The 15710-nt window shown below is 42.4% G+C and overlaps 1 protein-coding gene across 1 annotated transcript; it reads right to left on the reverse strand.

Annotated features, from left to right (window-relative positions):
- Positions 1–58: 58 nt before the first annotated feature.
- LOC110078522 (sulfotransferase 1B1) lies at positions 59–11712 on the reverse strand. The gene is made up of 7 exons (XM_020792806.3): positions 10812–11712; positions 9593–9721; positions 9317–9414; positions 9087–9213; positions 8540–8634; positions 2281–2461; positions 59–444 (listed from the first exon to the last, which is right to left on the reverse strand). The coding sequence occupies exons 1-7, from the start codon at positions 10990–10992 to the stop codon at positions 332–334; spliced, it is 924 nt and encodes a 307-aa protein (XP_020648465.2). The 5' UTR covers positions 10993–11712; the 3' UTR covers positions 59–331.
- Between the last annotated feature and the right edge of the window lie 3998 nt (positions 11713–15710).

Consider the following 15710-nt stretch of genomic DNA (forward strand, 5'->3'; position numbering starts at 1 on the left):
TTTGTGTAAATAAAAATAAAATTAAAAAAACCAAATAAGTAAATAAACAAATTTATCCTTTGAGTGTTACAGACAATTTTTAATGTTATGTTTCTTTAAATTGCACCAACTTAGTATTAAAACATATGTTTAATTGCTCTGTGTTTAATCATTTGAAATAATGATTAAAAAGCCATTCTGGCTTGATATGATGCTTCTGATGGAATAATATCTTTTCAAGGCATTGTTCCATCAGAACATTTTTAAAATAATACCCACATACAGTGCATTATAACAAAACTACAGAGTAAGACATGATTTTTGCTCCTTTAAAGAAGGTACATTTCTCGGCCTATAATTCATCTCGGAACTGTAGATTTGTTCCTTCCATTTTTCTCTGGTAATCTGCATCAAACGCCTCCCTTTGAGCCACTGTGAAATAGTTCTTCCAATCACCAACTTCACCTAAGAAAAAAACAGGAATGGGTTAAGGGAAACAGCAGGCTTTCATATTACAGAAGACCCACATGCTCTAGCTGTGAATTTCACAGGGTGGACATATTTTCTACTTTTCAGAAGATCGTTCTCCATTTGAAGGGCTATCAGAGAACAATCTTCTGTTTCTAAGAGTGGCCCTTCAGATTTTATTGGTGCAGTCAACAGTAGTGAATGCTGAAAACTGCAGACCAACACCGTGGAAAGGGTCCCATTGGGCTCACCCATGCTTTGTTGTCTGGAATCAAACTGAAAAATGATACTGTAAAATTCAGCTCGGAATAACACCACGTTAAAAAGCCAGCCACAATCATTTGCTATTGCACACCATGTCATCCAGTTAGGATGCAACAGGGAATGCCTCCGCTGACTTCATAATTGTTGCAATTACCTTTGTTGCTTCTGATTACCTACACCATGAAAAAGTAATGAAATTGACACAGCTTTATCTAACTATAATGGTAAGGTTATCCTATTTCCCTGAGCAAAACAAAAATCCTCGAATGACTCCACTATATGTACCAAGGATGAGCAACTTTTGGACTTCCAAAAAGCTTGGTTTATAACTCCCGCTGTCCCTTACCATTATCTATGCTGGATAGAATTGATGAGAGATATCTGCAAGCCAAAGTCGCCCCATTCTTAATATGCTGCATGGTCACTAATGGTTCCATTATATAAGTATGTTTAGGCCTCACACATCATGCCTGCATCTTGCCTGAGTGTCAGGTAGTGAATACAATTTTGGACTAGGACTCAAGAGACCTGAGCTCAAATCTCCACTCAGTCATGGAAACTCATGTGGGATGGCAATGGTAAAACCATTTCATCTTCTACTGTTTCAAACTGTTCTGTAAGCTACTTTGGGTCTTTGTTCTGGGGGAAAGAAAGCATACCTACCTACCTACCACAGAATTCTCTGCTGTTGTTTAGTGAAGTACACTAGCACTATTTAGTAAAGTCTCTCACCAAACTAAAAGTCCCAGATTCCATAGGATGGAACCATGACAGTTAAAGTCATCCCAAACCATTATTACCCTCTAGTATATACACACACTCTCTTAGGAAGAAGAGCAGTGCTTGGTAATGCTAGAAATACTGGCTGAACTTCAGTTGTAAGTTGCAACTAGAGCAGGCCCACTGAATTGGTGGGGAACTTCCCTGTAAATCCCATTGATTCAACAGGCCTATTCTAGTTGTGACTTACTACTGAATTTCAGCCGCTGCATCTGAAAACACCATAAATAAAAGACTAGAAAGAAATACTTCCTTTCCTCTTTGTTTTTGATCCCTTACCCCTAGAGCCCACATTTTATTAACTCTGAGAGCAGGAACATTGTGACAGCCTCCTCACACGTCACAAAAGAGCTGCCACATCACACTCACACTCACTTTATTTCACGCTGCCACCAACCATTCCCTCATAAGACTCTTCAGACAAAAGTATGATTTTTAAAATAAAAACTTATGTTTATTGATAACATCAAAAGGAATGGTAAATCACTTTATCAACTAAAATAAAAGGCAATCAGTAATAATAAAGTACCCCACACACACACACTCTCTCAGACCTTCACTCAATATATATATAGCACAGTACTACACAACATGTACAAGCCCTAACTCCCTAAATCCCTAACCAGACCCTATCTGTCCCTATCTGACTCACACCTCATTCACTCCCCCTTAAATACCCTAGCTCCACCCTCTTATGTCCCACCTCCTGTCACGCCATTGGCAGATGACACACAACCATAGCAATGACGGGCAGATGACATCACCGTTACTGTAACAAACATCACTTACCTTTCCTCATAAAAGAACTTTTTGACTGGTCAAAGATAGTGCTAGGGAGAAGCTTGTAGTTTGTCATTGGATTCTCCTTCATGACCTGGAATGATGTATTACGGACAATCTTCTGCACAACATCTTCAGGCAGGTCAACCTCCAGGAAATCCATCAAGCGATGTATCTCTCGGGTCAAGTCCTAGTGAAGAAATACAAATGGGCGCTGACGGGAGTGAGAAGAGATTGGAGTTATGGGGGCTGACCCAGTACAATCATCATTGTGTTGAAGAGGATCCCAAGAGAATGTCGAAAGCTATCAGTGGATGGTTGTAGTTGAGAAAATGAAACTTGGTGGGCCTTTCAATCTGTTCTGTCTTCCTGGAAATGATGCCAAGTTTGTAAAAACTCTCTTCATATCTTAAACATTTCTGTTTTGGATATATATTTTTACACTTCATCCCACCTAAACTGGAGCTAGTAAGATGTAACGCAGGGTAGTGCAACCATTCCTGAGGGATCAGCAGTCTGCATATGATCAGAAATTCAATGAATATAAAGGAAAACAAGAAAATGGAAGGGAAACAGACATGTCAAGGGTTCCACCACCCCCATCTTGCATAGACCATCATATCTCTGTTTCTATTATTCCATAGAGCCAGAGCTCAATTACATGTGGAAAAGAAACTCTTTTTAAATCGGTTTTAGTGTGTTTGAAATAGATTTTTAAAATTATGACTATACAATGCACAGAGAAGTACAGATTTTTTCCCCTGGGAAACCCTTTTTTTTTTTTATTTGAAAGCAACATTTTACTCAGCAGTAGAGGGCCTTTTCTTTGAAATTACTTTTGAAATTGATTTGTTTTGAATCATTCTGGCATACATATTTGAACACTTCTGTGGGGTTTGCTCATCGCCGGTGTGCCTTCCATTTTGCCAGCCCTGGCTACCAGTTCCATGGCTTCAAGGAAACCTTCCCCCCCTCCCCCGTCTTTCATACTGAACTAGTACTATACCAGAAATTAAAAAAAAATTAAAATATTTTAAAAATACCAGCACAGCAACTGCAGCTAATGACTGTGAGAAGCTGCTAGTGTGAGGGTAGGCAGGCCTCACATGCAATTATTCTAAAAGCTTCCTTGACCAATATACAACACTGTTTAAAAATGGATTAAAAGTTTTCCTGAGGGGATACACACACCATCCCAAAACCCACAACTACCATGTAACTTTAAACCAATTTTTAAAACTCCTGATCTCTCTCCCAATTCATTTTCATAGTGGAAACCGTGCTCTGAGGCAATCCTGCCTTTTTCAATAGATTCTGAAACAACTGTGGTTGAGCCCTGGCTTATGTTAAACTCTGCCTTCTCTGTGCGAGACTAAAACTACAATTTCTAGGATTCCACAGGGGAAGGGAATTACTATGACAAGACAAATCCAAAATACCCTTCAAAATGCTGTGAATGTTGGAAGCACAGCCCATGTCTTTCGTATCTTTATTACATATGGAGGCATCTCTCTCATTACATGTATGTTTGGGTGAATAGCTTTATTCACACTTTTGAACACAGACTCTTCTGGAATAAGGACATCTTCTAGATGAAGGGTATGGTCCTCAAAGGTCTGGGGATGGGTGTGTGTCTCTTGAACTTCCAGAGATCCCCTCCACCCTAGATGTTGCCAACATGGGAAACCATTGTGCTAGAGGAAGGAGCAAATGGGCTGTAGGTATTAGCATTATGTGCAGTATTATGTATTGAGAGAAAGAGTAAAAAGGATGGCTCTCCAGATGTTGAAATGAAAGTGCCATCAGCCCTGGCATGAAAATGAGTGGTGGGTAATGGAAATCGCAGACCAATGCCTTCTGAAGGACCTTTGTCTAAAAGGATAAAGTGCAGTAAATTACTCAAAGCAATGATGAGACACTTAGATATACTGATAGCATGAAGAGGGAAAATATTTTCCTCTTTACCGGAAGTTTAGTGCCTAGTCATCTAGTGACAGTTTTTGCCACCATAGGTAAACAACCAATTACTTTAGTGGTCTTTTGCTTTGCTTTTTAAGTTTATCAAGACTTCAGGCACATAACAAGTGTTTCCTTCAATAGTATGGGGCATTCTGTTTGGGTGATTGTTCAGAGATTATTTAACTTGCGTCAAACCTACAGTTTGTAAAACCCCAAACATTCTGAGCTGCAGAGCCTCCAGAGTTTCAGAATGAAGCAGGTTTTTGCTTATAACACTAATAATCATCTTCTGATGAGCCATCATACCCCATGCTCAACACTGTTGTCCAGTGTACTCAAGTCAACCTATAGTATCCTATCCTGTGGTGGTCTGAAGGATATAGGCAGTGGTGTTTGTTGCTATAGGAATATAAGGAATACTGCTCTACAGTAGGTGAATAGTTGATAACATATCTCAAGAGCTGCAGTCCAAAGTAACAGGTTCAACTGAAGTATGCCTTTGTGATCACATGCATGAGTTTATACTCATGTGCCAATCAGATAAGTAGACCAGGGATGAACTATTGCACTATAAATCTTCCATTTACTGCACCAACCAGCCAGGCATATTTTAGATTCTTCCACGTAAAGCATTTGTACCCTTTTAAATTCCACTTCAGGCACAGATCACAATGGAAATTGCCCCAACATCCAGACAATGTCCCTCTTATCTCACTTAACACTGCTTCTTTTTTGTGGTTCTTTGGGCCTTCTTAGACCTCCTCAAAGCTCTGGCTTTTGCTGTTGTTGTTTTGTTGTTGTTCTGGGATCAAAGGTTAACTATGGGGCTTCCCTCTGCAGCAACCACAGCACAGCTAGAAACAATAGGCACTAGAAAGAGTCCCTTCCAAACAAAAGACAGCTGCAGGCACTTTGGATCCCTGCTGGGTCACAGAAAGAAAAAAGAATCCTAATAGTATTCAGCCTGCCATGGGAGAGGTAGTGCTTTCCTGCTTCCCCAACCAAATTTAAAAAGTGGGGAGAGATCAGAAGAGGGGATCAGAGGAAGAGGAAGAGACTCCAACATTGGCTCTGAATATTTGATTTCACGCCTCTACCCTGATTTGTCAGGAAACCTTCATAGTTCCGGCATGGGGGTAAAATTACAGCCTATGGATATAAATCCTTCCACCCCCCAAAAAAACCAAACACCAGGAAAAGTCCATGTTCATCCAGTACAAATGTTCCACCAGAGGACCCTTTATTCTTGGATGGCTCATTTTGCCCCCTGCTGCTAGTTGTCTGCTTTGATCTGCATTCTGTGAAGACTTGATCCTCTGCAATATAGTGAAATCTTCCTAGATTGGGTAAACTTGAGAAACTTCCTCACAAGAAGAGACATTTGACAGTGGAACACAGTGCCTGAGGAGGTGACAAGTATTCCTTTGGTGGAGGGACCAGCCAGTCAGGGATGCTGCAGCCTCATTCTGCATTACAGAATCCTGCACTGAACTTGGGGTTGGACTAGATCACCTCTAAGACCCCATTCAACACTTTGTTCTTATGGTTTTATGGAGACACCAAAATAGAAACTGTAGTGTCATGGGGGAAGATCCCACAGATAAGGGTTTGCCCTTGAGCAATAGGGACAGTTGAAATCCACAATGTTTTCCTCATCTCCGTAGCAGTATCTTAAATACACATTCATTATACATTAAGGGGTTTTTTTGCGCAATACAAAAACATAGACTATGTACCTGCATAGTGAGGGAAACACTAGATAAAGCTCCAGGAAGTGTTAAAAAGCACTAGATACGTTCCTCTCTTGCCCAGATAACCAGATAAGTCTGGACAGTGCAGAACATAAATATGTACATCCAAAACTATAACAGTCTTTAAGGTGACATGGTTTTGAATCATTCATTCATTCATTCATTCAGAGAGACAATGAACTCCACTCCCTAGCATGAAACATGACTGAAAATAAATCATGCCTTCAGAGGGAACAAAAAGTGTGGAAAGTTATGGAAAATGTTGCTATAACAACCAAGAAAAGGGAATGTCATAATGAATGATAAGAAAAAATATCAATAACCTCAGCACAATGTCAGGGACATTAAAGAGAACAAATGCTCCATCCAAACAACCTCAAAGTGTTTTACATGTTACTCGTACAATTATAATGTAGACGAAGGATGAAAGAAACAACTGTTGAAAGGGGGTTTAAATTCCTCATTCTCAATCATATTTCTATTTCATTTAGCACAATATGTTTACCCTCATCTTAGAAAAAACTTTCACACAGCAGCTAACAGTCTGTTTCAAAAATGATACATGAATGAACAAAAAGGAAAGAGTTTTCAAAAGCATCTACCTGAAACACAGATAGATCATTATCAGCCAAGGAGATCATCCTTCAAATAATGCACTATCCGGGCCTGTCTGCCTTCCCTCAGAAGGTACCTCACAGCTATAGTGATAGCACTACAACCCAAAACACCTTATCTTGAATATTGGCTTGCTGTACCTCAGGATAACAGAATTTGTTTCAGCGGGTTCTTCATTGTGAAGTCTCAAAAGCACAGATCATCTCCCCAATGCTCTTTAACATCTATATAAGACTATTGGGGGAGGTCACCTGGAGATTTGGAGTTGCCTGTTATCACTATGCTGATGGCACACAGCTTCATCTCTCCTTTTCAACTTCAGCAGTGGAAGCTGTGCAGATCCTGGATCAGTGATGGTGATGGACCGGCTGAGGGCTAACAAATTGAAATTGAATCCTGACAAGATGGAGATGTTGTTGGGTGGAAAGTCTGGTCACTTAGGAAGCATTTTGCCTGCTCTAGATGGGGCCACACTCCTTAAAAGGCCAGATCCATGACTTAGGTATGCTCCTGAATCCAACTTTCTCTATGGAGAAGCAAATTTCTGTTGTGACCAGATCTGCCTTTTTCCATCTTTGGCAGATTGCACAATTGCAACCCTTTCTGGACGGGAAATCCCCAATGATACTGGTCCACATGGTGGTAATCTCTAGGATCAACTACTGTACTGTAATGCTCTCTACACAGAGCTGCCTTTGAAAGCAACACAGAAGCTTCAACAAGTGCAAAATGTGGCGGCCAGGTTAGTATTGGGAACACAGAGCTACAATTACATCTCCCCTATCCCGGCACACCTGCACTGGCTTCCTTTCTGCTTCCATGACAGATTCAAAGGGCTGGTATTAACTTTGGAGCCCGGAGCATCTCTCCTTAAGATCATGTACCTGGGCTACCCATTCTAGCCAGGCTTTGCGGCTGCAGGTGGTTACCCAAGAGAAGCCCAAAAAACTACCACCAGGAACATGGCCTTCTTAACACTATGGAATGTGTTGCCTATCAATATACATCAGCCTCCCTCCCTTCTGACCTCAGAAAACATGTTAAATCAGTGCTTTGGGGAAAGGCATTTAGGAATATTCTCTCCCTTTGACATTTACCTGGATACAGGAGTCTGATGATAGATTTGGTTTGCCATTGCCTCTCAAGTGTCTTTTTCCCCTTCTTTTTTTGGGTGGGATTTTAGTGTCCATGTACTTATGGTGGTTGGTGAGTAGCTGTTTTCATTGCTGTTAGCCATCCAGGGTATACATTATATGACGTACGTCAGAACCAGCTTCTAAGTGGTCCTAACAAGGCTTTCAAAGTAAAGTGGGAGTGGTTTTATTAATTTGACTACCACCACCACCTGATGAGTTTCATGGTAGAGCAACAATTTGAATCAAAGTCACTTCAATCCTAGTCCATTACATTATCCACTACACTACACTGGGGTATTGTGTGTGTGTGTGTTTAGACAGACAGACAGACAAGCTCCTCTCCTCCCCAACCACATGCTTCTGCTATGTGTTTATATAGTTCAAGAACCCTGAAGGTAACGTGGATCTAAACTATTGAGCTAAAACCAATCATCCTGAACTTCAAAACATTTTAAACAGTTAAAAACCAGTAGAATTCACTTGGGCTCAGAAGCGAACTGGTAACAATGAAGGTAATATAGCACCGGAGTAATAAACTCCCTCCATCTTACCTCAGGTTAATACTATATTCCTTTTATTTATTAGATTTGTATAGCACCTTTCAACAAAATTGAAAAACAGAGAGAGAGAGAGACTAAGAGCTCAAGGATGAATTTTTCTATTAAATTAAGCCCTTCTGAAGTTAAAGCAATTTTGAATTTAACAGAAAGAGATTATGACAAACCTTTTGATGAAAAACCACTGCAATAATTCCCCCCCCCCCAAAATGAAAAGTAAATATACTCTCCCACATCACCTGCAACTCACCTCTTTCATGTCTTCGTAAAAGACATACAGGATACGGTGGTTTTGCTTCTCATCCCAGTAATGCCGGACATGGTCGTACCATGAACCCCAGGCAACTGGAGTGACGAATGAAATAAGATAAAAGGAGAATAGATGAAATACTATTAAACAGACTGATGAGTCAAAACAAGTTCACACTGCAAGCCTGTACATCTTTATGTACAAATAAATCCCCTATGATCTACGTAGGTAAGTTCTAGCTATATGAGCGCTTTTTAGAAATAATCAAATCAAACATTTCCCCCATTTTACTGCTTGTGTTTCAACACTTGTTCCAATTCATTAGAACCAATCTCACAAGGAGAGACAATACAGCCATCTTCTGTATTAGACTCTGGGAAATTCACCTTTTAGGACTATAACTCCCAGAATCCTGCTGGCTATGGATTCTGGGAGATATAGTGGAAAATGCCATTTTCTGAGGTTTCTCTTGCCTTCGGTTACTAAGGGGATGACAACCCAAGATGTTTGTGGATGACTTTTCCCCTCCATGAATTTTAAAGCTGACCTTGGCCTTCCATGAATTTCTTAATATATTCTTCCCATGGGCCCGGATCTGGCTGAGTCAAGTTCATCTGGTCAAAAAAGAAATAAGAGACCAGGTTGTCCTTGGCGTTACGACCCACGTAGATCACCTGAAAAGGTCCAAAAGTGAGAAAGTTAATACACGGGGGTGTGGATCAGAATTGCAGGTGCAGACGGCGTGGGAAAGGAGCAGGTGGGATAAGAATAATTTACCTTGCATTTCTTTTCCCAAAAGCTCTTAGGGACGAGATGGAAGGGGAGGTGGGTTTTGATCACACGAGGAGATGGAGCATTCTGCAGCTGACTAACCCCTGAAAAAGAACCAGAGAAGAGTTAATCAAGTACTGCTGAGTTTAAAGCAGATTATGGAAAAATCTGGTCATGTTGGCTTCGGGATTCTGGAATGCTGTAGCCCCAGACAGTTACTTTTTCATGGTCTAGGTTAAAGACAGGGCTAGGCTTCGCAGTGCCTTGGGCCTCCAGGCTCACCTGAAGGCAGAGGGGGTGGAGAGCAGATCTCGAGGAATGGGATCCGGACATATGTGGGGGCCCGTCGGGCTTTTTCCACATCGCCACCATTAAGGATCAGATCCACGACCTCTTGCATCCATGTGGTTCCTGAAGTACCCAGAGGAAGAAATTGAGAGAGAGAGAAAAGAGTGGTAAAAAATCATAAAGTGCTAATACCTATAATCACAAATTACAAAATAAAATACAATTAAAACATGCATTCCCACTCATCCACGAGCTTCTGTGAGGATTGTGACTATATTGACAGTAAAGAGAGAAGCCTCAATGGGCAGACGTTGTGACTGTTGAATCAAAATATTCTGATGCTTCAACACTCCACTCAACTCTTTTTGCTCCATGACACTGTTGTGCTGTGACTATTACAGAAGTCTCTGACTAAACTTTATTGAGCATTAATGATGAAGGATACCATTATCATTCCCATCACCAAAAAAAGAAGACAACTATAGTGTATTTTTAGCATGTTGTCTGTAACTCTTTCTCACTATGGCTAAATGCTTGCTGGCTATGTTCCTCTCATGCCCAGATAACATTTATACCTACATTATATTGATAAGTCACTAAATTCTTCAACCAATCCATTCTGTGAAGAAGGAATGAAACAGGAGCACAGCACACTTTCATGTTTCAACTGTAACCACCATCGCAGAGATACACAATGCAAAAGATTAATATCTAATGATTATGTGAACCCCTTATCAACTTACACATTTCTTTCAGTCATTGGTGCTATTTGGTGCCTTCCTCTGCCAAAATATACAATTTAAAACGCAATTACAGGAAGGTTAGATGCATTTCATGCATATAGATCTGCACCATGCAGTGGTATCTTGCAACCAAGGTTCCCTGTAAGCTGAGCGTGCATGTCCCTCTGCCTCCCTCCGCGCAGCTGTCTTCCTCCTCTGCGCAGCGATCACATTAGGTTCCAGTTGCGTCAGAATCCTGCGTTGGGGGTGGGCTGCATGTGCATGAGAGGTGGAGCAAGTTAAGAGGGTACGTTTCGTGCAACCCTAAATAAAAGAGGGAGCCCTTTGAAAGCTGCTTTCTTTTTTTAATGTGCATGTGTCAAATTGGTTCTACCTGCTGTTCCTCACCCCCCTACCTGCTGTTCCTCACATATACACACCCCATTTTCTCCTGCAGCGCTTTTCCCTGTACATAGTTGCTTGCATCTCACCTGCTTTGGGATAAGTTGCAATGAGCAGGTCATCCGGTCGTGCTTGGAAATTTTCAATGGGAGCCCACTGTTGAGCAATGGGAGCCATCAGAGGGACGCCATGGACTAGCTTCAGTGGGTACCGATAGAAGACCTCAGGATGTTCATTTAGAGCTCTGGTGTAGTCCACATCATCAGCCATAGTGCCTCCTCAAGCCTTACTGTGAAAGTCTTCGTGTGATCCTTCTCATAGAAAACAGAAGCTTCCTGGAGTTATTCCTTTAAGTTTTTTTTCTCCTGGATTTCTTCTGGGTTTCTTTTCTGAACGTAAGATGCAGGGCTTTATGTTACCAAGCACCAGTTATTTCACCCTTTTTATTTCACCTAACTTGCCCTTATGTAACATAATGATTGCCTCACTGAGAAAATTTCAACACCAGGAATCAGCATTGATTTGGTCCTTTCTCCAGCACACAGTTTATTTGCCAACCAGAGTGAAGTTTTACATATATAAAAGCACAGTCAGAGAAAAAAAAATTATCTCACTGGACACGCCCATGTTTACTTTTTGTTTGCAGCTTGACATTTTATCCAGGCTCTCTCTTAAGACGCTTTCCACATACCAGCAGCTTGAAAATATCTAAAGTCTCCTCACAGGAAGTCTAGAACTCATCATGTTTTTTTGCCAAATGACTAAAAATCTTCCCTTCCTCTCGAGGAACTGAAAGAGCACTGCCAAGGAAATATAGACTGTATTATAGTTTGCCAGCATTCAGGTCTCACCTTGGCTCACTCCATTAAGAAAACATGAAATAATAACAGAAACAATAATAAGTGCCTTGGAGTATGGTGCCCCCCACGGGGACAGGAGGCAGAGGGCAACGGGGATGGGAGACAGAGGACAGCAGAAGGGGTTTGGATGCCCGGGAAGCCAAAAGCCGGCAGTGGGCACAGAGGTCGGGGTGGCTTTCGGCTTCCTGGGCTTCCAAATCTGCACCCGCTGCCCTCTGCTTCCTGTCCCCGTGGGGACGGGAGGCAGAGGGCACCGGAGGCAGGAGGCAGAGGGCAGCGGGTGCAGCTTTGGAAGCCCGGAATTTTTTTCCCTTTGGCTGGAACAGATTAAATGTTTTTCACTGCATTTCTATGGGAAGTGGTGCTTCGACTTATGAAATTTTTGAGTTATGGCCACCGGTCCAATATGGATTAATTTTGTAAGTTGAGGCACCACTGTATATAGAGTTCATTTTCAGGGCTGTTTCCTTGTGTAAGTGGATCATGAACAGTGCTTGAAAAAGTTACTATGTGGTGCCCAGGCAGACTGGAAGATTCTGAGAGCTGCAGCTTCAAAATGTAACTTTTCCAAGTTCTGGCCTTGAGTAATGGACTTCACTTACATCAGTGGTCCGTGAGGGCTGACCTTAGTGGTGGCACTAGATAATGGCGTAAGTGGTGCTATGCCGCTGGGTCACACTGCCCTTTTAATTTCTCACATTACCCCAATGGAGTACCTCTAAAAATGGTGCCCTGGTTTCACACATAATTCAAGAACAACTCAGGGTTTTTTTTAGCTCCACTCAACATGAAAAGCTGTTGTTCAAAGAGTACTTTGGAGAAAATGTCTTTCTGTTCTCCAATCTCTTTGCGGGACATGGGTGGGGAAAAAAACTCCCAGAACTGCTCAGCAAAAAACTCAAACTCTTACGGCACAAACAAAGCTGTCAAAAGAAGAAAACAAGATACTAATGCTGAAGCAGCCACCACAGAAGCAGATTATCCTGCTGGAAGAGGAAATGCAGAACTGAGGACGGCTCTAGCCAAGCACAGACAGTTCTTGGCCGCAAAGTGCAGGTGGAAAACGTTAATCCCAAAGTGGAGAAACAGGAAGAGAAACGTGAGACAATATTGTTATCATGGATATTATGAAGTAACACAGAAGAAGGGTGTGTGGTGGATCCTATAAAAGGTTACGAAATTAACTTACTGGGGCAACAATTTCCAGAATCTCCTAGTTGCCAGGGCTGTGAAGTCCTCATGTGTTGATTGTCACAACAGGAGTGTAATTTGCAGATTCGGTTGCTTTGGGGTTGGTTTTTCAGCCATAAGCATGTTCTTCCTCCAGGATGTTTGATCTCTCAGTCACTAAAGACAGCCTCAGTCACCCTTTCTTGAACATTAACATGATTCCTGTTCTAATGAGGGGTTATGATGAGCTGTGTACCTTTTGGCTTTGCAAAAGCAATGCCAATATACTCCTGGTTTCGTACAATGGATCAAGATACCAGACCAGTGATGGAGAACATGTGGCCTTCTAGGTGTTGCCAGACTACACCTGCCAGGAGCCCGCTGTGCCTCTGCACATGCCAGCTCCAGAAAACATGGCCACTATTTTGTGCATGCACAGAGGCAGCCGTTTCAGTTTCCCTTCACGGAGCCTGGCACTCCCTCTGAGATCGCACCGGCAGCCCTTGGTGGCGGCAGGAGGTGGAGGTGGCAAGACCAGGCGGCAGGAAGGCCATCTCATTTTGCCAAAGCAAAATGAAGCAATACAGTGGGGTCTTGACTTAAGAACAGCTTGAGTTAAGAACATTTTGACTTAAGAACTGCTCTCATAGGAAAATATTGACTTGACTTACATACTTAGATTTGAGTTAAGAACTGAAAAAAACCCACGTGGGAGGCAGGGAAAGTGCAAAATTTGAACTTTCAGTTAACTGTTGGCCAGTGAAAAGGGTGCCTGTCTGCTTCCTCACTCCTCCCAGCGTTTAGAGAGTGGATTGGGAGACAGTCTTCGGACTGCCTGGTACTGGACTGCCTGGACTGTATTTTCCCTGCCTTCCCTGAACCTTTCTTGACCTAAGAAAAAAAAAGAAACAAAATATCCCCCTCTAGTGGTCGAAGGCGGAATAGCAGCTTCCCATTAGTTTCTATGGACGGAAAAGAGCAGATACGGATCAAATGGTTTTCAATGCATTCCTATGGGAAATGCAGATTTGACCTGAGAACTTTTTGACTTGAGAACCGCCTTCCAATACGGAATAAGTTCTCAAGTCAAGACCCCACTGTAATTGGAAAAAGGTTCAGCACTTTGCTTTTCTTCAGAAAAATGGGATCTCCAAACCGGGTCACAAACCAAACCACAAACCAGCCCACCTCATCAGTTTTTCTAGTTCCTGATTCAGTTCTTATCCATCCCATCACTATAAAAGAGATCACTCCTGGCACTCTCTGATGTGATCAGACATGCGCCTTTCTTGCTTTCTCATTGCATCCGCTGTCTCCCTGATGCATGGACATAAGTACCCCTCGCTTAAGAAAAAGGGCCAGAAACGTGTGGTGATCTCAAAACAAAAAAACAATCATTTTTTTAAAAAAGAAAGTGAATGGGTCCAGATGTTGCTGTTCAATTTCCTAATATTTATCAACAGATTCACCAATTTCTGTGCTCTGAGGCAAGGCTTCAGTTGCTCCACTCTAGGTAGATCCCTGACCTTTAATAGGCAATTTAGACCTATTGGCTTTACAAACAAGCAAATAAACAGGATCAGATGAAAACTGGTATGACAATATTAGGGATCAACATAGTTTCCTGTGGTTTTAATCTTTTCTTGGGCAATGAGATGGCGCACTGGGCTGAAAACAACAGAATGCAATTCAACAGGGATAAGTGCAAAGTACTGCACCTCGGAAAAACAATTGCACAGTTACAAGATGGGGGATACCTGGCTCAGCAAAACTACCAGCAAGAAGGTTCTTGGAATTGTCGTCGATCACAAGCTAAATATAAGCCAACAGTGTGATGTGGCTACAAAAAAGGCTAATGCGATTTTAGGCTGCATTAATAGAAGTACTGTATAGTTTCCAAATCCTACAAGGTGCTAGTCCCTCTGTATTCAGCACTGGTTAGGCCTCACCTTCAGTATTGTGTCCAGTTCTGGACACCACACTCCAAGAAGGATGCCGATAAATTGGAACAAGTTCAGAGGAGGGCGACAAGGGTGATCAGGGCCCCTGAAACCAAGCCTTTTGAGGAAAGACTGAAAGAATTGGGCACATTTAGCTTTGAGAAGCATGGGATGTGGTGGGGCTGCGGGCTAAACCGCAGAAGCCTGTGCTGCAGGGTCAGAAGACCAAGCAGTCATAAGATCGAATCCACGTGACGGAGTGAGCACCCGTCGCTTGTCCCAGCTCCTGCCAACCTAGCAGTTCGAAAGCATGCAAATGCAAGTACTGTAGATAAATAGGGACCACCTCGGTGGGAAGGTAACAGCGTTCCGTGTCTAAGTCACACTGGCCGTGTGACCACGGAAGATTGTCTTCAGACAAAACGCTGGCTCTATGGCTTGGAAACGGGGATGAACACCGCCCCCTAGAGTCAAACACGACTGGACAAAAATTGTCAAGGGGAACCTTTACCTTTACCTTAGTTTTGAGAAAAGAAGACTGAGGGGTGATATGATAGCACTTTTCAAATATTTGAAAGGCTGTCATACAGAAGAGGGACAGGATCTGTTCTGCATCGTCCCGGAATGCAGGACACGCAACAATGGGCTCAAGCTAAAGGAAGCCAGATTGTGGTTGAACATCAAGAAAAACTTCCCGTTAGAGCAGTACAACAGTGGAACCCATTATCTCTGGAATTGATGTGTGCTCCAACCCTGGAGGCATTCAAGCAAAACTTGGATAACCACCTGGCAGATATGCTTTGATTGTATTGCTGCATTGAGCAGGGGGTTGGACTTGATGACCTTGTCAGCCCCTTCCAATTTCACTTTTCTATGATTCTATGAGATCTAATAAGGATCCTCCACACTCTTCAGGCACCTTCGAAATCTCTCGCCTGGCCACTGCAGAAAGCCAGCTTTCCCAAAGCGCCCCCTAGCGGCGCCCTTGCTTCCGCCGCAATCCTTTGTGTTCAATCTG

This window comes from Pogona vitticeps, chromosome 6 (assembly GCF_051106095.1).
Source record: "Pogona vitticeps strain Pit_001003342236 chromosome 6, PviZW2.1, whole genome shotgun sequence".
Lineage (NCBI taxonomy): Eukaryota > Metazoa > Chordata > Lepidosauria > Squamata > Agamidae > Pogona > Pogona vitticeps.